Source organism: Nerophis lumbriciformis, linkage group LG18, assembly GCF_033978685.3.
Source record: "Nerophis lumbriciformis linkage group LG18, RoL_Nlum_v2.1, whole genome shotgun sequence".
NCBI classification, from domain to species: Eukaryota; Metazoa; Chordata; class Actinopteri; order Syngnathiformes; family Syngnathidae; genus Nerophis; species Nerophis lumbriciformis.
The window spans coordinates 18,006,525-18,032,659 of record NC_084565.2 but is presented as its reverse complement, the minus strand read 5'-3'; the positions used below and the strand labels follow the sequence as shown (position 1 = coordinate 18,032,659).

General features: G+C 39.7%; 1 protein-coding gene across 1 annotated transcript in view; it reads left to right on the top strand.

Moving 5' to 3' along the window:
* Positions 1-25,911, top strand: part of rnf11b (ring finger protein 11b) — a 72,353-nt gene extending 46,442 nt beyond the window's left edge. The window contains exons 2-3 of the mRNA XM_061977765.2: positions 3,362-3,531; positions 21,933-25,911. Coding sequence (XP_061833749.1) covers positions 3,362-3,531; positions 21,933-22,104 — 342 coding nt within the window. The 3' untranslated portion in view covers positions 22,105-25,911. The remainder of the gene's footprint in view (positions 1-3,361; positions 3,532-21,932) is intronic.
* The last annotated feature ends 224 nt before the right edge of the window (positions 25,912-26,135 follow it).

Below are 26,135 nucleotides of genomic sequence, written 5' to 3'. Positions count from 1 at the left end.
ACCATTGCATTCTACAAGCGTGTATTCACACGCGGCCCCTCCTGGCATCGCACTGTCCCTTAAGAGGTCCCGCTATTATTTGAAAAGCATTGTGCTATGGCGAAGATTTGTTTAAAAAAATGCACCCCTATTGTGTTGCTTCTGATATTATTCTTCTGACATATACAGTACATTACTAAACCCCCAAATTTGACCCCAAAAGTTTGATTGACTTGAAATTCCTCACAGCTCAATGTGCTCAACAAAACACTCACTGTAACTTTACAGTGTTCTGTTCAGTTCAATTTCAGTTTTGTTCAAACATGCATATGATACAATGTAATGCATCACATTTTTGGGGATGGCGTGGCGAAGTTGGTAGAGTGGCCGTGCCAGCAATCGGAGGGTTGCTGGTTACTGGGGTTCAATCCCCACCTTCTATCATCCTAGTCACGTCCGTTGTGTCCTTGGGCAAGACACTTCACCCCTTGCTCCTGATGGCTGCTGGTTAGCGCCTTGCATGGCAGCTCCCGCCATCAGTGTGTGAATGTGTGTGTGAATGGGTGAATGTGGAAATACTGTCAAAGCGCTTTGAGTACCTTGAAGGTAGAAAAGCGCTATACAAGTATAACCCATTTATTTATTATTTATAATTGCGAACTACAAATAAAAGCTGGGATAAATGGGTTATACTTGTATAAGTATATATATATATATATATATATATATATATATATATATATATATATATATATATATACTTATACAAGTATAACCCATTTATCATTTATTTATATTTACAGTTGTTTCATTACAGCACGTCCAAAATGAAGTAGGAAGAAGCAAAGCTTATTGTTTGGCCGATCTGTAAACTTTTGTACACACCTTTTAGGGTACTGACAAAAGACTGGTTTAAGAAAACATGGCAACCATCCAGCAAAATGCTCATGCCCTCTTTGCAAGGGCATGGGCTGCACATTGCAGCTAATTGGCGACATGGCTCAGATGGTAGAGCAGTTGTCCAGAAACTTGAGGGTCCCACTTAGCTCCCAGTCCACCATACACTGGTGTATGAATGTGAATGCATGTTTGGTGGTGGTGCAAATTGGCACCCACGTTTTCATCAGTCTACCCATAGGCAGCAGTGGCTACAAATGTAGCTTACCACCACCAATGTGTAAATGGGAGGCGAGTGAAAGATGAGTTCCTAGTCTTCACTGTGAAGCGCTTTGAATGTCTAGGAAAGCATAATATAAATGTAGTTCATCGTTACATTATTTCCTTGGCTGAGATAAAACTCTAGTAGCCCTGGAGGGTCCTGCTCGTAAGTGTGAACATCCACAAAACCCCAAAACAAGTGAAGTTGGCACATTGTGCAAATCATAAATTAAAACGGAATACAATCATTTGCTAATTCTTTTCAACGTATACTCAATTGAATAAACTGCAAAGACAATATATTCAATGTTCAAACTGAGAAAACATTTTTTTCTCCAAATAATCATTGACTTACAATTTAATAGCAGCAACACATTGCAAAAAAGTTGACACAGGGGCATTTTTACCACTGTGTTACATGGCCTTTCCTTTTCCTTTTAACAACACTCAGTAAACGTTTGGGAACTGAGGAGACCAATTTTTTAAGCTTTTCAGGTGTAATTCTTTCCCATTCTTGCTTGATGTACATCTTAAGTTGTTCAACAGTCTCAGTTGTCATATTTTACGCTTCATAATGCGCCACACATTTTCAATGGGAGACAGGTCTGGAGTACAGGCAGGCCAGTCTAGTACCCGCCATACTTGCCAACCTTGAGACCTCCGAATTCGTGAGATGGTGGGGGTGGGCGGGGTCGGGGGCGGGGTTAAAGGGGGAGGATATTTATAGCTAGAATTCACTGAAATTAAAGTATTTCTTATATATATATATATATATATATATATATATATATATATATATATATATATATATATATATATATATATATATATATATATAAAATATATATATATATATATGCATATATATATAGTACAGTACACAGTAATGAAAACACAGTTCTACTAACTGTACTGTACTTGCTGCTTACTTAAAAAAAACAAAAACACTTACCTTTCACTATTTGAGTAGCCTTTGTTCTGCCATTTGAGTACTGGCGAGCGATCTCTGAATCCGGGAACATATCCTTCACGGATTTGTTGATAACATCCGCAAATGAGAACGGGATGTTGCTTGCAAGGTGGCCCATAATACTGCGTTGCCGCCGCCTTGTGCTTCTCTGACCGTTCATGAGTGACTATATCCATTCGGCCACCGTGTTATGGGTTATAGATAAACCTATCTATAACGGAGACATATATAATAGTCTCCTTTCAGGTGAGAGGACGCTAAAGGCAGTGCCTTTAAGACACGCCCCCAATATAGTTGTCCGGCTGGAAATTTTGGACATTACTACTTGCCGTAGTTTTGAGGCAATGCATGATGGGAATCCGGATGTTGTGTGTCAATGTATTAACGTGCCGGCTGGGATAAACACACGCTGAGAAATAGCTCCGTGCCTGCCTACTTTATGGATTATAGATAAACCTACGGATAACGGAGACATATATAATAGTCTCCTTTTCAGGTGAGAGACGACGCTAAAGGCAGTGCCTTTAAGGCACGCCCCCAATATAGTTGTCCGGCTGGAAATCGGGAGAATGGTTGTCCCGGGAGATTTTCGGGAGAGGCACTGAAATTCGGGAGTCTACCGGAAAATTCGAGAAGGGTTGGCAAGTATGGTACCCGCTCTCTTCTACTACTACAAAGCCATGCTGTTGTAACATGTGCAGAATGTGTCTTTGTATTCATCCATCCATACATGTTCTACCGCTTGTCCCTTTCGGGGTTGTGGGGAATGCTGGAGCCTATCTCAGCTGCACACGGGCGGAAGGCGGCGTACACCCTGCACAAGTCGCCACCTCATCACAGGGCCAACACAGATAGACAGACAACATTCACACTCACATTCACACACTAGGGCAAATTTAGTGTTGCCAATCAACCTATCCCCAGGTGCATGTCTTTGGAGGTGGGAGGAAGCCGGAGTACCCGGAGGGAACCCACGCAGTATTAGTTAGTTAGTTTTGGGTTTTGTACTACGGGTGAACATTGTGTATTTTCCTAAGCCATGTCAGACTCACTGGTAGCTCACAATTAAGTTATTAAGACAATTAAGTGTCAACACCTTGCGCTTTTGTTTAGCAGCTTTTTATGTTAAGGAAGGAGTTCTTATAGAATAAATGTACTCATGACTGTAAAAGATTGTGTTTCTGGAATCTTAGTTGCCCAGATTGTTGTTCTTGTGGGATTATTAGTGGATGATATTTGTGCCTGTCTTTGTAGGCGCAGATACATATTCCTATCTACCACCCTACACCCAGTCAGGCCCGTCTTGCCACCCAGCTGACAGAAGAGGAGCAGGTGCGTATCGCCCAGCGTATCGGGCTGATCCAACACCTTCCGAAAGGTGTTTACAACCCAGGACAGGACGGCACTAAGAAAAAGATCAGAGAGTAAGTACAAACTATTGTACTTGGTACACATAATACACATTTTGCCTTAAAAAAAGAGAGCCTCAGCCTTTCTTGATAAAGAGGCTCTATATTAGTCAAAAAACAGTTTGTCCAGTGGTACTTAAACTTAAGAATGTTTTGAAACAAGAGCTGTCTCTCGGCTAATTGCTATGCATTAAGTTGTTAGCAAAGATTTGAGATTTAAGTTACAAGCATCCCCACCATTTAATGGCATAGCAAATGCCACAGTGAACCCCGTAAGATCTGCCCAAAACATCTGGTCTTTCACGCTAGCATTAGCTTATAGCTAAAAATCGACATAACTTTGTTTTCCAACCATGTGAAAGAAGAAAGTGGGTGTGAAGGAAAGTGCTGAAAAGTAGTAGTAGATGATATTCTTTGAATGAAAGAAATACATAATCAACAACATTAAAGAGTGTATAGCCAACTTGGCAAAGCAAAGGTTTGTATAGTGAAGCAGAGTTCCTCACAAGAAGCAATTTAAATTAGAATAATGGGTTCCAGTCTCGACTGAAGTCCATATTTTAGTGAAGGTTTTTATAAATTGTATGTACACATTTCGTAGTAAAAATCTGCTGTACAGTATGTGTGTTTGGGTCCTTTTTTTCAGGAACACTAATACCAAAAGTCAGAATGTCTGATAGAGTTCTAAAAACTTTATGACAGACAACCTAAAAAAAAACGGAATTAAATTTTACAGTTTTTTACTGCATGGAACACCCAAAATGCACATTAAAATAAAGAAAGTGGGATTTACATTATTAACTATAAACAATAAAACACTGAATATTAACAACATGAACATCGCTCCTCGATAAGACATCAAGCAAAACACAACAAAAATGTAACAAACAGCAAAATATGAATGCACAGGGTAATGAACACCTACAATATTATATATTATCACTTTCGTGCAGAAATCTGTTGTATAAATCTGCTTCCGCATCTGTTTCCGACACGTGTTTCGGGCTAGCTGCTCTGAAAACCAACCCCGCCCACTCTGCTTTGTTCCTCGTCTGAGCTGCTGTGACACCGATTACCGTAATAACTCGTATAACACCCAAAAGCGCATATTTGAACCATTGAAATACTTTCTATAGTTCAAGACTTACGGTAATTTAAAAACAGTTTTGATGTTAAAGGTCTAAAAAATTATGTAGAACGGGCCGTATTTTGCCCAGATCTATACAGTACTGTATATCAAACAAACATAACAAATAGGTGATGGATCAATTTGTGTGTAATGAAAAGTAAAAAAAAAAAAAACCAAGCTGCTTTTGCTCTGCTCTGCCAACACACTCACACACACCGAAGTCAATACGGTAGAGATGCGCGGATAGGCAATTATTTCATCCGCAACCGCATCACAAAAGTCTTCACCCATCCGCCATCCACCCGAACCAACATTTTATCAAAACTGCACCCGCCCGCACCCACCCGTTGTTATATATCTAATATAGACGATGCAAGGCATTAGTGAGGTTATAAAGCTTTTGCCTGTTAAAGAAAGGAGACTGATCCAATTCAGCAGAGACATTCAATGCGTGCCACGCTGTCACGGCCCAGACGCACATCTGGGAGCCGCGCTGAGCGCACCTCCAAGCGCGCTCGCGTCACTCAAACTGCTGCAGGCAGCTGCGTTCCATCTTCAATCAACACACCCGGCACTGATGAGAGGGACGACTACTTAAACAACCGCCACCAGAGATCCTCCTCCTGCCTACCGACCACGCTTCCGCTCCTGGACAAACCCTGCCTGCCTCGCCCTTGTCTTGACAGCACCGCTCCTCTCAACACGCACCTCCAACACTTACGGTAAAACCCTCCAGTTAAATTCCACACATAGTCTGACACCCATTTCCTGTTTGGTTACATACACCTCTAATATATATATATATATATATATATATATATGTATATATATATATATATATATATATATATATATATATTGATATATATATTGATTAATATAATATAGTATAATATAATATAATATATAGTTTAATATCATATAATATATTGGATAATATATTGTATGAATTATACATATATAAATATATATATATATATATATATATATATATATATATATATATATATATATATATATATATATATTATTATTATTATATATATATTTATATAGAGATATATATAATTCCCTTTTGAATAAATACGCCCCAGGCTAAACGCTCTCCCTGTCTCAGTGCCGTCTCCTTCTACCCGGTATCATCACACACGAATTAATATCTCTTGGCCACGCATTCGTGGCTAAGAGATATTAATGCGTGATAATATTATTTTCATTATTATAATATTATTGGGCTTCACGGTGGCAGAGGGGTTAGTGCATCTGCCTCACAATACGAAGGTCCTGAGTAGTCTTGGGTTCAATCCTGCGCTCGGGATCTTTCTGTGTGGAGTTTGCATGTTCTCCCCGTGACTGCGTGGGTTCCCTCCGGGTACTCCGGCTACCTCCCACCTCCAAAGACATGCACCTGGGGATAAGTTGATTGGCAACACTAAATTGGCCCTAGTGTGTGAATGTGAGTGTGAATGTTGTCTGTCTATCTGTGCTGGCCCTGCGATGAGGTGGCGACTTGTCCAGGGTGTACCCCGCCTTCCGCCCGATTGTAGCTGAGATAGGCTTCAGCGCCCCCCGCGACCCCAATGGGAATAAGCGGTAGAAAATGGATGGATGGATAATATTATTGTCATTTCCATTAAGAAAGTGTTGACTATTGTTGCCAATGCCCTCAGATCAGGAGTGCGTTCCTCACACTTTGTGTGCGCAGTTGCAGCAAGCCGAACGAGGCTTTTAAGAAGTTAAAAAAATGTTTTAGAAAGACTAGGCCTATATTTTCGTTAGGTAAAAAACTTTTCTGAATTTATTTCAATGAATATTAACTTGTTAACGTTATAATGCTCAAATAGGGACGAGGGCGGGGTGCACAGTGAAACAGTGAACAATTTTGCGACAAAGATGAACCTTTATTGATTGATCTGCAGCCATGACAAAATATCAGACAATCTCCATTGTCAACGACAGGCAGGAAAATAAAGATAAGCACATAGCCTATGTTCTAGGCATAGGCATATAGGCTCATACGTTTTTAAGTTGCAATAAAAAAATAAATAAAAAATGTGCCTCATAAGCCTTAGGCTGTCAATCACGCGCACAAACTTAAATTATACAATAACATATGTATGTCATCTCTATTTAAACAAAAATAAATTAAATAAATAATAATAATAAATTACATGCAACTTATTGGCCAAGGCAAATAGCTGAAGGGGGGAAATCGAACCCATCAGACTGCACTTTATCATCAAACTTGAATTATAATGAAAATAGACGGTCGCGACAAACAAAGCAGGCTAAATAGCCTTACATTGTCGCCAATCGGAGATGCGCTTCACTTGAAAGCGAGGCCAAATAATTATTCACACATAGTAGTATATCATAAACAGCTTCGCAGCTCTTGCAAATCACGCAGCCAGCATTACTATCATCCTGATTTACAACCTCATAAAAACGAGTTAACGCTGAACTTTTCTGGCCTTTTTTTTCCCTGGTCTTTAGTATTCCCTTTTTTAGTTTGTCGCGTACCACGTTTGCTGCCGGCGTTGCCATCTTTTTTTTTTCTTCTTCTTCTGTTGTGGTGTGCTTCAGGTGCCTGCTGATAAATAATTGCCTGTTTCAAAGAGTGCTGCTCGTTTTTCGTATGTGGGTAACAACATTTAACTATGTATATATATTTCCGAATTGGTTTAACTGCCACCCGCCTGAATCTATTTAAAATCTAATTTTTTTTTATTTCAACCGCCTGACCCGCGGATAAAATCAAATTTTTTTTTATTTCAACTGCCCGACCCGCGGATTATCCGCGGACTCCGCGGTTGTGTCCGCAAACCGCACATCTCTACAATACGGTGTCCTCTCACAAACAAAATCACAAAAATCCTTAACTTCCACAACCATATTGCTACAATAATAAACATTTGAAAAAGGACAATGCACACAACAGCAGAAGGGAATGTGACAAGAGGAGCAGATAGAGGCAGTGGGGTGTTGTCGGTGTCTGCATGTGCTTTGGAAGAGTGAGTGGCCGCTCTAGAACGAGAGAAGAGATACTGTTTTCTCCTCTGCTGTGATATAATTCCGTTCTTGCATCTTTCCCCACAAAAGACTGTCTTGATCACAATTAACACTTGATGTACTTACTGTACTGTGATTATACTTGTCTTGTTAGTGCCATGAATTTACTCCTCGCAAATAGTCTTTTTGTATTTATTTTTTTAACTCCATGCTGGCCTGTTGAGTTTTTGGACTCTTAGTGGGTTAGGAAAATGGACAAAACTTGTCAAAAGGCACACAAGCTGCAGTTTTGAGACTTGTCTTCTCCTGCATAGCAAGTGAAGTGGAAGGCACTGCCTCCCCATCAAAGTTATGCCCAGCTTTCTCACCGGCAGGTGCATGAATGAAGCCAGAGACATGGTTCGCACACACAGGCATATTTGGCGTCATCTAAAAGTTCATAAATTTAAAAATTTGCATATAGAGGGGTTAGTAAATCTAGGTTCCACTCTATAGGTGGATTGCAAACACGTGACCGAGAGGCACATCCGGGCACTTCTGGGTTTCAGACAATGGTCTCGGGTCCCATTAGGCTACTGTTTATTTACCTGAATATGTGCAGATCTGGGTGTATTTTGAAATGTTTCGAGGCAAATGTATGAGCAATCACAGGGTATCCGCGGGGTCTTTAAAACATTTAAAAAAAAGTCCTAAATCCAATCATTTGAATTTAAGGCCTTAAAATCTCATAAAAGGTCTTAAATACAATTGTGAAAGGTCTTAAAAATCTATTGAGGTTACTTTTATTTAAAACATGCATAAACTTCAGTCTCGCTTTGAAATGTTTCGATTTTTAAGTACGCTATTACGTAACTACACAGCGGAACTAACTTTGCTGCCCGGTCAGAATTTCTCGAACACCACCAGCTATTGCTGTGCGTGCACAGCTGTGTGTTGACAGCTTAGTTAGCATAACAGCAGAGAAAACTTAACGAAAGCCCACAGCAAAGCCAAATGACTTGCATAAGATGGGTAAGTAAAAGTTCAACGATTTGTGTCTCCTGAACGATCAATTTAATGCATGGTTAAACCCGGTGGATGGAAACGTCTAAAGTGTTTAGTACCCAGATGTGCAGCCATCAAGGAGGGAAGCGTTTGTAAACATGGCGCTGAAAGTGAATGGAATAATAATGTAAAAGTCAAAAATCCGGGATAAGTCTGTGTCAAAAGATGTTGAAACGCCACAAACACTTGCACAACTTTACAAAGATAAACGTAACCCCCCCAAAGGAGTGTTATTTGGGTTAAGTGGCGCCAATTGATAAAGGAGATCACTATGAGATGCTTAGTAGTGAAATCATACTATTACATACAGTAAGCACACACTCATTTCTCTGTGGTAGTAGTGTACTCAGCAGTAAAACTAGAAAAAAAAAACATAATTCTCTTATATTATTTATATTATTTGTTCCAATAATTTCAGGTCAGCTTCTCATGCCTAATCTTTTTTCCAAGTTTATACAGCAACCGACATTAAAAGCGCTTGCCTGTTTAGTGTTTACACTCATCTTATTTTGGGGTGAGGAAAGCAATGGAGATTTGCGAATGTCATATTGTCATTCCTAAATAAAAACTAATCCTTGTGTATTAGCAATATGTTTTCAAAATAGTCACAAAAAATAGGGAAAAATATATCGATACACACCAATACAAAATGAGCTCAGCACATTTGAATGTTATCCACATTACTCACATCCAAATTCTGTTTGTGGCTTGCAAGCCATAATCGCCTTCCTTCTTTTAGACCAGGGTTGTCAAACTCAAATACAGAGTGGGCCAAAATTTAAAACTGAACAAAGCCGCGGGCCAAGGTTGAACAAATTAACCTTTTAATAGGGACCCAAACAAGTTTTGCATTGAATATTGAACAAGCAAGGCTTACATAACTTTATAGTGACATGCAAAATCGAGTTTCAAATAATAATAATAATAATAATTAAAAAATATCAATGGCATATCCATCCATCCATCCATTTTCTACCGTTTATTCCCTTTGGGGTCGCGGGGGGCGCTGGAGCCTATCTCAGCTACAATCGGGCGGAAGGCGGGGTACACCCTGGACAAGTCGCCACCTCATCGCATATCAAATACAATTTAAATAAAAATTGAATGCTTCTTTTCTATTTGCAGCCTTCTGAGGTATATATCAACATTAACTTTTTCCACAGGCTAATACATTTGAAAATAAAATCACAATGAATAAACCAACCATTCAGGACTTTAAACTGCTCATTTTGCAACACACTGATCTATTCAGATATGCCTAAGCCAGACACCTGCCATCTTTTCTTGGATGCTAGTTCATTAATGTCGGGGCTCAGGCTTTGAGCTGAGGCAACCTTCATTATCGAACGAAGGTGTTCATCAGTCATTATATCTCTTAGTCCGCCGGGACCACAGTCTTGGGGGCGTGCCTTAAAAGCACTGCCTTTAACATTGACTACGAGCTGTCATCACGTCTGCTTTTCATCCATTCTAACAGTGTGACGGCCCGATCACAAAATATGTGCGGCGTCTGTATGCACAAACATGTGAATGCAAGGCATACTTAATCAACAGCGATACAGGTTACACTGAGGGTGCCCGTATAAACAACTTTTACACTGATAGAAATATATGCCACACTGTGTGAACCCACACCAAACAAGAATAACAAACACATTTTGGGAGAACATCCGCACCGTAACACAACATAAACACAACAGAACAAATACCCAGAACCCTTTGCAGCACTAACTCTCCTGGGACGCTACAATATACAATCCCCGCTACCACCAAATCCCCCCCCACACACAAACACACACACCTTGTAGCGTCCCGGAAGAGTTAGTGCTGCAAAGGGTTCTGGGTATTTGTTCTGTTGTGTTTATGTTGTGTTACGGTGTGGATGTTCTTCCAAAATGTGTTTGTCATTCTTGTTTGGAGTGGGTTCACAGTGTGGCGTATAGTTCTAACAGTGTAAAATTTGTTTATACGGGCACCCTCACTGTAACCTGTATCGCTGTTGATTAAGTATACTTTGCATTCACTTGTGTGTTGTGCAGAAGCCGCACATATCATGTGACTGGGCCAGCACTCGTTGGACTGGATAAAAAGCAGACGTGACTATTATTGGGAGGGGCAGTGAAATTGGGAGTCTCCCGGGAGGGTTGGCAAGTATGAGTATTAGCGGTGAATGAGGTGTTACCGCGGCCCCGCCGCTGTATATAATCAGCGGGCCAGCTCCAGTGTTAATTTGATATCGCCTCAAGGGCCAAGTGAAATTACACGGCGGGCCAAATTTGGCCCGCGGGCCAGAGTTTGACACCCATGTTTTAGACAATCACTCTGTTTGCACACACTGTCTTTCACAACTTTGTGCAGATACAGTAGTACTGCAGATGTTTTTATCGGTTTGCTCAATTCTGACAGCCGAAAAAAACATTAACAAAGTTAACCATTTAGCTTTAGCAGAAATGCTAACTGTCCCTTTCACACACAAAATATTGTTGTGCTTTCCTCTACCATTGCTGACGTTCAAGTTGTTACATGAAAACACTTGGTATGAAGCACACTGCACCTTTTGCAAGAAAACACTTCTATGGCAAATCTGAAAATTGGCTGTTACGATGTTTGCTAATATTTTTTTCAATTAGTTTACACTAGAAAAGCTCCTGGTGTGTTTAGTTAATTTAGCCATTTTGTTTTCCAATGTGAAATAGCAGTGAATCAATTCATATACTTGAATATACGGTGGATTCACAATGTTTATTACTAGGACTTAACATGAAGTTAGTTTATTTGCACAAGTCTTTGTAGTTATATTTAGGCATAGCAACCACAAAAGAACACAAACTAATGCAATCTATTTTCTTTCGTTTAGTTCTGCTATCAAATAGTAGAAAATAAACTCAATTACATCAGTGAAAGTTTCTCAAACAAATCAAATGATTAAACAAACATTTTACAAAGTGATCACTGCAGACACAAGCGGTCCGTGTCTATTCCACAAGATGAGGAAAGTGATATTTTTAAGAGCAATTTTCTTCGGTGCACTTAGTTTTTTTCCTGACTTTATTACCTTAAGAACCACTTCTTTCGGAACTCTATGAAAACTCTTTCCTATCTCTCTATTTGAACCACTGGAACACCCAGGAACAAAACAGCAATACAGCATTTTCTGCTCAAACTCTACACTCACACTCACTTGTTTCAAACTGCTTGACCATCGTGTGAATTAAGCCGCAAAGAAGAAAAATCGGATATGACTTCATATGCAACCCACCTATTTGAGTTTTCAAAAAAAGCCAAAATCTGGTTCACCACTTGACAAAAGTATTTAAGGAATAAAAGGCAATTTACCACATGAAAGTGTTAAGTGCTACATTTGTCACTGCGCATGTGAGAATGACGTGGTAGGGAATCGGAAGTGACCCTGTTGTTTAGCGGGAGTGAGTTGTTGTTATAGAATAGAATACAATAGAAAGTACTTTATTGATCATGTTGCAGTAGTTGTAGTACAGCCATTAAAAAGTACATTTGTCGTTGAGTCAACATTGGTAACAGAGGATGGCTGCTGTTAATTATCAATTACCACCAGCTTTTAATGAGAAGAAGTCCTACGAAAGCTGGAGACTGTTTGCTGACTTGGTTAAGAAGAAGCAGGCCTTAGCGGTTTCCTTGTCACCAATGTGAAAAGCGAGGGACAGGATGCTGGAAATACCCGCAGAGGATTTAAACAAAGAGGATAGTATGAGTATACTTCTAAGACAAAACCAAGGCCGGTTTAGCAAGCTGTGCGCGCTCCCGTGAAGGAAATACATTTTTGGCAGTCAATCACATTTTGGCACAACACTGGCAAATTTAAACAAAACAAAACACCTGCGGAAAGCGATAATTGATAAAAAAAAAAACAAGCAAACCGGAGTTTTGACCGGGGAAGGCAGGGTCGGTAAAAAATAAAAAAATAAATAAAAAATCTGCATCCTTCTGATTTCAATGCGTAAAAAGACACAAAAAGTGCGTCAACACTAACATTGTATATGTTTGTCTATATATGAATTTGTGTGTCTATATATGTGTGTGTGTGTATATACAGTATATGTGTGTATGTGTTTATATACATATGTGTCTGTATATATTTATATATATATATATATATATATATATGTGTGTGTGTGTGTGTGTGTGTGTGTGTGTGTGTGTGTGTGTAATATATATACATTTATGTACAAACCCCGTTTGCAAGCTGTGCGCGCTCCCGTGAAGGAAATACATTTTTGGCAGTCAATCACATTTTGGCACAACACCGGCAAATTTAAACAAAACAAAACACCTGCGGAAAGCGATAATCGATAATAAAAAAACAAGCAAACCGGAGTTTTGACCGGGTAAGGCAGGGTCGGTAAAAATAAAAAAATAAAAAATCTGCATCCTTCTGATTTCAATGCGTAAAAAGACACAAAAAGTGCGTCAACACTAACATTGTATATGTTTGTCTATATATGAATTTGTGTGTGTATATACAGTATATGTGTGTATGTGTTTATATACATATGTGTCTGTATATATTTATATATATATATATATATATATATATATATATATATATATATATATATGTGTGTGTGTGTGTGTGTGTGTGTGTGTGTGTGTGTGTGTGTGTGTGTGTGTGTGTGTGTGTGTGTGTATATATATATATATATATATACATTTATGTACAAACCCCGTTTCCATATTAGTTGGGAAATTGTGTTAGATGTAAATATAAACGGAATACAATGATTTGCAAATCATTTTCAACCCATATTCAGTTGAATATGCTACAAAGACAACATATTTGATGTTCAAACTGATAAACTTTTTTTTTTGCAAATATTCATTAACTTTAGAATTTGATGCCAGCAACACGTGACAAAGAAGTTGGGAAAGGTGGCAATAAATACTGATAAAGTTGAGGAATACTCATCAAACAATTATTTGGAACATACCACAGGTGAACAGGCAAATTGGGAACAGGTGGGTGCCATGATTGGGTACAAAAGTAGATTCCATGAAATGCTCAGCGAGGGTCACCACTTTGTCAACAAATGTGTGAGCAAATTGTTGAACAGTTTAAGAAAAACCTTTCTCAACCAGCTATTGCAAGGAATTTAGGGATTTCACCATCTACGGTCCGTAATATCATCAAAGGGTTCAGAGAATCTGGAGAAATCACTGCACGTAAGCAGCTTAGCCCCTGACCTTCGATCCCTCAGGACGTACTGCATCAACAACCGACATCAGTGTGTAAAGGATATCACCACATGGGCTCAGGAACACTTCAGAAACCCACTGTCAGTAACTACAGTTGGTCGCTACATCTGTAAGTGCAAGTTAAAACTGTCCTATGCAAGGCGAAAACCGTTTATCAACAACACCCAGAAACGGCGTCTGCTTCGCTGGGCCTGAGCTCATCTAAGATGGACTGATGCAAAGTGGAAAAGTGTTCTGTGGTCTGACGAGTCCACATTTCAAATTGTTTTTGGAAACTGTGGACGTCGTGTCCTCCGGACCAAAGAAGAAAAGAACCATCCGGATTGTTATAGGCGCAAAGTTGAAAAGCCAGCATCTGTGACAGTATGGGGGTGTATTAGTGCCCAAGACACATCTGTGAAGGCGCCATTGATGCTGAAAGGTACATACAGGTTTTGGAGCAACATATGTTGCCATTCAAGCAACGTTACCATGGACGCCCCTGCTTATTTCAGCAAGACAATGCCAAACCATGTGTTACATCAACGTGGCTTCATTGTAAAAGAGTGCGGGTACTAGACTGGCCTGCCTGTAGTCCAGACCTGTCTCCCATTGAAAATGTGTGGTGCATTATGAAGCCTAAAATACCACAACGGAGACCCCCGGACTGTTGAACAATTTAAGCTGTACATCAAGCAAGAATGGGAAAGAATTCCACCTGAGAAGCTTAAAAAATGTGTCTCCTCAGTTCCCAAACGTTTACTGAGCGTTGTTAAAAGGAAAGGAAGGCCATGTAACGCAGTGGTGAACATGCCCTTTCCCAACTACTTTGGTACGTGTTGCAGCCATGAAATTCTAAGTTAATTATTATTTGCAAAAAAAGTATAAAGTTTATGAGTTTGAACATCAAATATCTTGTCTTTGTAGTGCATTCAACTGAATATGGGTTGAAAAGGATTTGCAAATCATTGTATTCCGTTTATATTTACATCTACCACAATTTCCCAACTCATATGGAAACAGGGTTTGTATGTATATATGTATGTATGACTATATATGTATGTGTGTGTATATATACAGTATATATATATATGTGTGCGTGTATTTGTTTGTGTGTATATATATTCATATATATATAAATGTGTATATATATATACACACATACAGTATATTGAGGTAGATCACTTTGACTTGGTCATTTAAGTAGCTTGCTTGTTACAAAAGCACATCTTGACAAACATTGGATTGAAAACATGGATGATTTTTTGTGTCTTCAACATAGCTGTGTCTCATTTCGGGGGCTGCATCCTTCCAAGGATCCAGCCCCGCCCTTACATTTACGTCACGTTTTTGCTGCTCAGTCGCAGGAGGTTGAATAATGACAAACTTAAGAGAAGGATGTCGAATCGGTTTTTTGTGTTCACTTGGTCCTTTTCCTTATTTTAGAGGAAGCGGCTAAGATGTACCTGCACCGTCGCCGTCTGATTTTTCTTGCGGTTAGAGCCGACCAATCATGGGAGATGGTTGTTAATAACAAAATACTTGCCAACCCTCCCGAATTTTCCAGGAGACTCCCGAATTTCAGTGCCTCTCCCGAAAATCTCCTGGGACAACCATTCTCACGAATTTCTCACGATTTCCAGCCGGACTGACTTAAGGCACGCCCCCTCCAGGTCCATGCGGGCCTGAGTGAGGACAGCCTCTCGTCCGCTCTTTACTTCATACTTCAGAACCGACTCCCACACTTGCCGTCAGGGTGCGCAATACAACGTAAACCATTGGCCAAACAAAAAGTTACTTTTTGGTTGGCCAACGGTTTAAAAAGTAACCACAGAACACTATAGGTTCTGTGGTTACTTTTTGGTTGGCCAACAGTTTACGTTGTATTGCGCACCCTGACGGCAAGTGTGGGAGTCGGTTCTGAAGTATGAAGTAAAGAGATGTAACTTAATCACCTCGCCTGGTTATTGACTCCAACCCAGAATATTACACTGCACATACCTATGCTCCTTCAAAGGCTGTGCTACTGGCTGCAAAGCATTGCCCTTTCAAATACAACAAAGAGTAGAGAGGAGTGTTATGTGTGTATATGTGTAAATAAATGAACACTGAAATTCAAGTATTTATTTTATTTATAAGTATATATACTGTATATATATAATAAAATACATATTCCTATATAGCTAGAATTCACTGAAAGTCAAGTATTTATTTTATTTATATATAAATATATGAAATACTTGAATTTAAAGTGAATTCTAGCTATGAATATGCTCCTTCCCCTTAGCCCCCCCCCCCCCCCCCCCTTGCCCCCCACCCCCCAAATCTCCCGAATTTGGAGGTCTCAAGGTTGGGAAGTATTAATGTTATGAAGATGTCACGTTTTGACAAGCATTCTAAAAATGTTTTTCCTAATTATTAGTTAACGATGGATTTATTTTTTTGCTTGTTCTAGTGGGACATGTACCTTTTAAAAACACGCAGACAATCTAGAAGATGTCCCGGAAATAGTCCTTACGGTTTATCCATACAGCAACACCACACGATCTTACTTTATTAATATGTGATTCACAATTGATTAATTTTTCTAATCTTGTCAAATTTGTTGCATTATAACTAGTACTGGTAATAGTAAATATTGGGATAGCATAATATTATTATTGTTATGATCATATAAGTATTTGCAATGAAGGCAGAGGAAATGAATCACAACTACAGTTTCAGCACATGAGCTTATTAATTTATATAGGTTATAAAAATACTTTGTTTTTAAATGATCATCCAAACTGGTATATACAGGTAAAAGCCAGTAAATTAGAATATTTTGAAAAACTTGATTTATTTCAGTAATTGCATTCAAAAGGTGTAACTTGTACATTAAATGTATTCATTGCACACAGACTGATGCATTCAAATGTTTATTTCATTTAATTTTGATGATTTGAAGTGGCAACAAATGAAAATCCAAAATTCCGTGTGTCACAAAATTAGAATATTACTTAAGGCTAATACAAAAAAGGGATTTTTAGAAATGTTGGCCAACTGAAAAGTATGAAAATGAAAAATATGAGCATGTACAATACTCAATACTTGGTTGGAGCTCCTTTTGCCTCAATTACTGCGTTAATGCGGCGTGGCATGGAGTCGATGAGTTTCTGGCACTGCTCAGGTGTTATGAGAGCCCAGGTTGCTCTGATAGTGGCCTTCAACTCTTCTGCGTTTTTGGGTCTGGCATTCTGCATCTTCCTTTTCACAATACCCCACAGATTTTCTATGGGGCTAAGGTCAGGGGAGTTGGCGGGCCAATTTAGAACAGAAATACCATGGTCCGTAAACCAGGCACGGGTAGATTTTGCGCTGTGTGCAGGCGCCAAGTCCTGTTGGAACTTGAAATCTCCATCTCCATAGAGCAGGTCAGCAGCAGGAAGCATGAAGTGCTCTAAAACTTGCTGGTAGACGGCTGCGTTGACCCTGGATCTCAGGAAACAGAGTGGACCGACACCAGCAGATGACATGGCACCCCAAACCATCACTGATGGTGGAAACTTTACACTAGACTTCAGGCAACGTGGATCCTGTGCCTCTCCTGTCTTCCTCCAGACTCTGGGACCTCGATTTCCAAAGGAAATGCAAAATTTGCTTTCGTCAGAAAACATGACTTTGGACCACTCAGCAGCAGTCCAGCTCTTTTTTTCCTTAGCCCAGGTGAGACGCTTTTCGCGCTGTTTCTTGGTCAACAGTGGCTTGACACGAGGTATGCGGCAGTTGAAACCCATGTCTTTCAAGCGTCTCTTGGTGGTGGATCTTGAAGCACTGACTCCAGCAGCTGTCCACTCCTTCTGAATCTCCCCCACATTTTTGAATGTTTTTTTTTTCACAATCTTGACCAGGGCGCGGTGATCCCTATCGCTTGTACACTTTTTCTGACCACAGTTTTTCCTTCCCTTTGCCTCTCCATTAATGTGTTTGGACACAGAGCTCTGAGAACAGCCAGCCTCTTCAGCAATAACCTTTTGTGTCTTTCCCTCCTTGTGCAATGTGTCGATGGTTGCCTTTTGGACAGCTGTCAAATCTGAAGTCTTCCCCATGTTTGTGTAGGCTTCAGAACTGGACTGAGAGACCATTTAAAGCCCTTTGCAGGTGTTTTGAGTTAATCAGCTGATTAGTTTGTGGCACCAGGTGTCTTCAAAATTTAACCCTTACACAATATTCTAATTTTGTGACACACGGAATTTTGGATTTTCATTTGTTGCTCCTTCAAATCATCAAAATTAAATGAAATAAACATTTGAATGCATCAGTCTGTGTGCAATGAATAAATATAATGTACAAGTTACACCTTTTGAATGCAATTACTGAAATAAATCAAGTTTTTCAAAATATTCTAATTTACTGGCTTTTACCTGTATATGTTTTGTGTCATATCTTTTTGCTCTGTTGTCAAAGTCCTCTTCCTTGAATATTCTGCACAGCAACAAAAACAGAAAAGTTAAACACAAGATCACAATAATCATTATTAGAAGTAAACATTTTTAAATAACATGCACATGTTCACAAAAATTAGCAATAACTAATATCGGTACATTGATGCACACTTTTACAATACTTCATTATTCCGGCCACACATTCATATGACATAATTACAGGCCTCGAATTTTTACTTTTTAAGGTCAAGGCCAGTGTTGCCTTAAAGGAGGGCTCATATTTTAGGGCACCAAGGCAAGTTAGAAGGGCACCAAGGCAAACATTATTTTCTTTCGAGGCAAGGGCTCTAAAGCATGCATGTGTCTATGTGATGGCCATAAGACGTAACTGCACTTTTTGTCAATATAGATAAAAATAGTGTTCATGTATGAGATCTAGGGCTGCCAATTATGGCCAAAGTAATAATTAAGATTATTGTTATCAATATTGAAATCATGGCAACACTAAAATGGTCCCTAGTGTGTGAATGTGAGTGTGAATGTTGTCTATCTGTGTTGGCCCTGTGATGAGGTGGCGACTTGTCCAGGGTGTACCCCGCCTTCCGCCCAAATGCAGCTGAGATAGGTTCCAGCACCCCCCGCGACCCCGAAAGGGACAAGCGGTAGAAAATGGATGGATGGATGGATGATTACTGATTGTTAGGTAAAGCAGTGTTGGGGTGTGAACGTAATACCATGATGTAATTTGTAATGTCTAATAAAAAGACTATAGATAAACATTCTCCATATATCTAAAGACAAATATTAGTTTTTTATATTCCTTAATAATATCAAGCTTTTTGTCATTACATGATGCCTTTATCTCTATTTTTAAATTTTGATAGAGGGAGGATTTTTTTAAAATGATTTATTCATTTTTTAAAGTTATGTACCTTTTATATGTACATGTAGATTCTATATTGGGACCGATCCACTAAGAGTTTGAGCAGAAATATGTCGTATGGGAATTAACTGTACACAATAAAATATTAACATTAAGCGTTCGGCTCTGTTTACTACGAGGGGAAATCTCGTCCGTCGTGATTATCAAGCCAAACGACACTGGTGCGCATGCGCCTGACTCCGTGTTGCCTAAAATGCATTAATAAATGACAATTTTTCGGTAACTAAAAAATTAGACGGTATTACTAACAGTCTGGAATTTTATTGCGAATTATCATTATTCCGTTTATTGTTACATCCCTAGTCCATTAACAAGTAAATAGTCAAGGGCGGTCACGGCATGTTATTGCCGCGGATATTGGTCAATTTTTTATGGCATTCTGGCAAATGACAAGGGTGGTCGCGGCATGTGCTGCGGTTGCCGTGGTTAAATTCGAGCCATGTAATTAAGTTAACTTAATGCGTTCTAAAACAGTAAATCAAAAGATGTCAGGCTTTACTTTCAAACGTTGAAAAAAAGCTCCGCGCACCAAGCTATCTGCAATGGCCGGATATATGGCTCTCCCTCGGGGTAAAGAGAGGGGCAAAGAGCACGGAGGTAGCTCAACATTACGATAGTCGAGGTCTCGTATTTTACACAAATGTATTTTGTGTAAAATAAAATTTGGGCTGTTTTAAATTAATAAATAAAGCTATACTTACATTTTAAAGTCACTCTTTCCACTCCGCATAGCGTCGCCATGTTGAAAATAATTTTCACAGTTGAGCACGCAAAATATCTCGGTATAGGAAAGGACGTGAAGTGTATTCACCTTTTCCGCTAATGGGAGAAGAGGACACATTTTTCGGCCAGAATCGAAGAAGACTTGAATCTTTTTTGAAATGGTCCAGCCTTTGCGCACTGCGACAACGTCAGTACCCCACAAATACGCACTGCAAAGGATGCATCTGCCTAATTGAGACACAGCTACAGTCCTTCTGCCAAGAAGTTGGGTGTGGCAAGAAAATACTCGATACAAAAATTTCCAGTTGCACAAGAACACACACAGCCGCGGTTAGAGAAACGGCAACCTGCTCACTGGCCTTGTGGTTAGAGTGTCCGCCCTGAGATCGGTAGGTCGTGAGTTCAAACCCCGGCTGAGTCATACCAAAGACTATAAAAATGGGACCCATTACCTCCCTGCTTGGCAGTCAGCATCAAGGATTGGAATTGGGGGCGGCCACCGCTGCTGCTCACTGCTCCCCTCACCTCCCAGGGGGTGAACAAGGGGATGGGTCAAATGCAGAGGACAAATTTCACCACACCCAGTGTGTGTGACTATCATTGGTACTTTAACTTTAACTTTAAAGGCCTACTGAAATGCGATTTTCTTATTTAAACGTGGATAGAAGGTCCATTCTATGTGTCATACTTGATCATTTCGCGATATTGCCATACTTTTGCTGAAAGGATTTAGTAGAGAACATCGACGATAAAGTTCGCAACTTTTGGTCGCATATAAAAAAGCCTTGCCTGTACCGGAAGTAGCAGACGATATGCGCGTGACATCACCGGTTGTGGAGCTCCTCACATCTGCACATTGTTTACAATCATGGCCACCAGCAGCGAGAGCTATTCGGACAGAGAAAGCGACGATTTCCTCATTAATTTGAGCGAGGATGAAAGATTCGTGGATGAGGAAAGTGAGAGTGAAGGACTAGAGGGCAGTGGGAGCGATTCAGATAGGGAAGATTCTGTGAGAGGCGGGTGGGACCTGATATTCAGCTGGGAATGACTAAAACAGTAAATAAACACAAGACATATATATACTCTATTAGCCACAACACAACCAGGCTTATATTTAATATGCCACAAATCCCGCATAACAAACACCTCCCCCCTCCCGTCCATATAACCCGCCAATACAACTCAAACACCTGCACAACACACTCAATCCCACAGCCCAAAGTACCGTTCACCTCCCCAAAGTTCATACAGCACATATATTTCCCCAAAGTCCCGAAAGTTACGTACGTGACATGCACATAGCGGCACGCACGTACGGGCAAGTGATCAAATGTTTAGAAGCCGCAGCTGCGTACTCACGGTACCGCGTCTGCGTATCCAACTTAAAGTCCTCCTGGTAAGAGTCTCTGTTGTTCCAGTTCTCCACAGGCCAATGGTAAAGCTTGACTGTCATCTTTCGGGAATGTAAACAATGAAACCCCGGCTGTGTTTGTGTTGCTGCAGCCAGCCGCAATACACCGCTTCCTACCTACAGATTTCTTCTTTGCTGTCTCCATTGTTCATTGAACAAATTGCAAAAGATTCACCAACACAGATGTCCAGAATACTGTGGAATTTTGCGATGAAAACAGACGACTTAATAGCTGGCCACGATGCTGTCCCAAAATGTCCTCTACAATCCGTGACGTCACACGCAGGTGTCGTCATACCGAAACGTTTTCAGCAGGATATTTTGGCGCAAAATTTAGAATTGCATGTGGCATGTGTTGCAATGTTAAGATTTCATCTTTGATATATAAACTATCAGACTGTGTGGTCGGTAGTAGTGGGTTTCAGTAGGCCTTTAACTTAACAAAGATTGATGATTCATTGCATTTTCTTCCATCATAACCTGATGGAAGCAAATAGTAAATCTGTGCATTTTTGTCTTCAGGTGCGTCATCTGTATGATGGACTTTGTGTATGGGGACCCTATCCGGTTCCTGCCCTGCATGCATATCTATCACATGGACTGTATAGATGACTGGTTGATGAGATCCTTCACCTGCCCGTCATGCATGGAGCCTGTGGACGCTGCACTACTTTCCTCCTACGAGACCAACTGACAAACAAGTGCCCACTGTTATCCACACATGCAAACACACACAAAGACACTAGTGTAACTTCCGGAATTAATAACAGCAGTCAAGTGTTGGAGGAATCGTTCAAGAATAGTGGCCCTGCCGGTCAGGATTGCGTCTGGGAAAACATTTGGAACAGGAAGGCAAAGTTAGGAGCAAAAGGACTGTGATGTCACACAAGACAATGTCTGTCCACTATAATCTCGTCTTTGGAAATACTGGCTCTGAGCTGCACATATCTAATGACAAAAGGACAGCTGCAGTATGCAGAGATCCCCAATGTGAAATGTCCAATTGATAGTTCTATATTTATTTTAAATTCAGCATAATAGCTGTTTGGTCTCCCACCCCACCTGCATGGAAAAAAGCTCACCTCAAAATTCTCCCAGTTTACTCTGAAAGCACAAATGTTTATCCCAGCTTCTATGTGTCACTTACACATATGAATATATGCAGTGATGAAGACTACAATATTTGAAGTGTGTCGGATGAAAGCCCTGTTTTTAATTTTTTGCACAATACTAATAATAATAATCAACTGTATTATTCATTGTTGGCGACAGTTGAACGTTATGGCCTTAGTTACATGTCAGTACAGGTTGTTCTGAGCTGCTAAGGCGCTATCGCACCAACGCCTGCAATTAATCACAAAGAAATATTGCATTAATCATTAATAAACACGGATTGATTGCGCAATTTGTTTTGCTGGTTACCTGAAAGGCGGCACAGCTTTCTATACAGGATTTTAGATAATACTGTTAACAAGTTTTGAGCCAATCTTAATTTAATCATCATTTCATTCACGTAAAGCATTTTCAGAAATTTCTGTGTATGACATTTTGACAAAAATATTGAATTTGTGTCAAAATATTAGTCTTTTTTTCAAATTAATTGGAATTAGGCGAGCAAGTATTTTATTGCAAATAATTTTGATTAATTGAAATTTAAACATGCTGGTATATATGGTCATGACATAATCATCTTATATAAACCAGGAAGTTGCCAGGTAACTAGCAAACACAAATTGGACGTTTCTTTGGCCTTGGTTGAGGTCCATGCTCTACGAGACTACTTTGCACAGTCATGTATGTGTTTGCAATCTTCTTCTAGAATAGATTGACACTTGGAGCTCATTTGAACTTTATTTGAGCTACATTGCAGCTGATAGTGGTGCTCTTTCTATTTATTGCCATAAAAATGACTCATGGGCGCAAAGACACAGCTGCACATGAACTTGCCTAACGTCTAGTACGTCTACCCGTTTATTTGAAATGGCAGAGTTAACAAGTAGAATGTTCGGTGTGTTTGTTTGTGTAAGGATCCTTGTTAGATATTCCCTACTTGCAATATGCTGAGTGTGTTATTATAATAAACACTGCAACTGAACAACTATTGCGGTATATTTTCACTTCCATTTTATTGTCGATATTGAAGAAAAGATTGTAAATCATGGGCAATTGAGTCTGTGACTCATAAATCACCATGACTTGATATTGTGTCCTTAGCCGCAGCTTCATGCACAAACTTGTGCAGTCTGACAGTGTCGTACTGTATTACTATTTATATTGGGAAACTTCAAATAGATCGCTTGAAACAACCCTCTAATTGAGGAGCAGCACATTTCATAAAGCTCTGTGTGGTTATGTATTATTACTAAGTGTATAGTATAAACGCAAAGCTCCCATTTTTCATTAGTTGAACTCAAAGATCTAAAACTTTTACTATATACCGTACACAAAATACCTAATCCTCTCAAATAATGTTCACAAATGTTTGTATATCTGTGTTAATAAGCACTTATTATTTGCCAAGATCAGGCCTGGGCAATTATTTTGCCTCGGGGGGCCACATTTAGAGAACAAAATGTGTCTGGGGTCCAGTATATCTATTTTTAGGAACACTAATACAAAACCTCACAATAATGTCTGAATAAATACTAAAAACGTTATGACAGACCGCATTAAAAAACAGAATGGAATTAAAAAATGTTTTACTGAATGAGACACCCAGAATGTACATGAAAAAAAATAGATTGGGTTTTATAATATTAACAATGAACGATAAAACACTGAATATTGACAACAAATGAACGAAAGTTTAAAAAATAAACCCACCTATAATCTGATATATCACTAAGCTTTAGAACTTTGTTGTAAAAATCTACTTCTGCGTCTGTCTCTGACACCCAGGCTGGCCACTCTGGAAACACTCTGTGGAAACGCTCCCCACCCAAACTGCTTGGTGCCTCGTATGACTTAGATTACCATAGTAACTAGTACATAATGCAAAAGCGCAGATTCCAACCATTGAAATACTTTGTATAGTTCAAGACTTACGGTCATTTGAAAACATCATAATGGCAGCTACAGTTTCCATCTTAAAGATGTAAAAACATTTTTTGGAAATGTCCGGCGGGCCAGATTGAAAAGCTTAACGGGCTGCATGCTGCTTCGGGCCTTAATTTGCCCAGGTCTGGCCAAGATAATCCATTCCACCTCACAGGTGTGGCATATCAAGATGCTGATTAAACAGCATGATTATTGCCATATATGGCAAGGTTGAAAAGCCATCCCTGAAACCATCTCCCACATACAACACTGTCCTTTCAAGCATTCATAAAAGACTCTGCAATTTGGCCTCCAACAAATAACAGGAGTTAAAAACATTCTGGTCACAGAAGATGACCAGAATGCTATTTGTGCAATTTGTTTACAACTGAATGGAATGCTAATAATGTAGGGGATTCCGACCATTTTGGACTGGTAGTAGTCGATCCACAGCGATCGTTCTGCCAGACAATACCTCACTGCTAACGAGGGGAAATTACACTTCAACGACTGTCGTTAGTTTTGACAGTTAGGATTGCTCGGGCACTGAGAAAAGTAGCCCAGAAATAAAAGTGTGATTACAATATGGGCCTGATCTACCAAAGGTTTGCATGTACTAAAACAGGTGCAAAGTTGATAGCACAGGCAAAGCTGCTCTACTAGATTGTGCATGGAGGATGCATCTCTTGAATGAGCAGAATAATGCCTGGAACATACTCTCACGTCACGTAGCTTGCGTCCCGCCCCGCCGACGTCTTGTTTGATTTATAGTTCTTCCGTGGTGGGCGGCGTCAGACTTGTAATTGTCGTCCAAAACACTAAGGGGCAGTGTCTCCAGAAGGAACAACTGCAGCTGTATTTCCTTCCTGTGAAGTGACGACATTGAGCATCTGTGTCAACACTGGAACTAATAATTCACAATCATCGGAATACTTTTAATGGACGTTTTAAAATAAAACTGTTAACTATTTATAGTAAACGACATGCTGGTGTTTATTTGTATGGTCATGTTCAGAGTGCACAAATGTTTGTAAATATACCGTGGCTGAAAGATTGTTGACGGAGAATGAGACGTGTGTGCATACCAGAGAATATGTGTCGGAATTAAACCTTTTGTTAGCACAAGATTGACAATAAAAGTTGAAAAGAGTGTCGTACTTTGTTACATTTTTCTGGACGCAACAACAACACAATAAGTTGAAAAACAACACATTCAGTAGTTATTTTACAGTGCATCGAGATTAAGTACACAATATCAGTTGTCATGCAATTGTTTAATCATTGTTGTTCAATTTTAACAATATTTTGTGCATTTCCAGCACAAAATGCGCCTGTCTTCAGGAACCCTCCTTGGCAAAAACTGACCAATCACAGCTCTGTGTCGCCGGCGACGCGAACCTAGGATTTTGGGAGGTGCGGGAGACTATGCAGGGGGACGAGGAACGACGGCGTTGCTTACGCAAGCTATGCGACGCGAGAGTATTCACCAGGTTTAAGGAGCACAATCCGTGAATATTCATGAATATGCTGATCATCATACGGAGGACGATTTGCAAATATAATCACCAAACACATGCAGTGAGATTTATCATCATTGTGCATGTGTCCACATATCAGAAATTAGACATATCATCTATTCAGCAATATCATTTTATAGCTGCTGGAAGATTTAAGGGGCTGATTAAAACT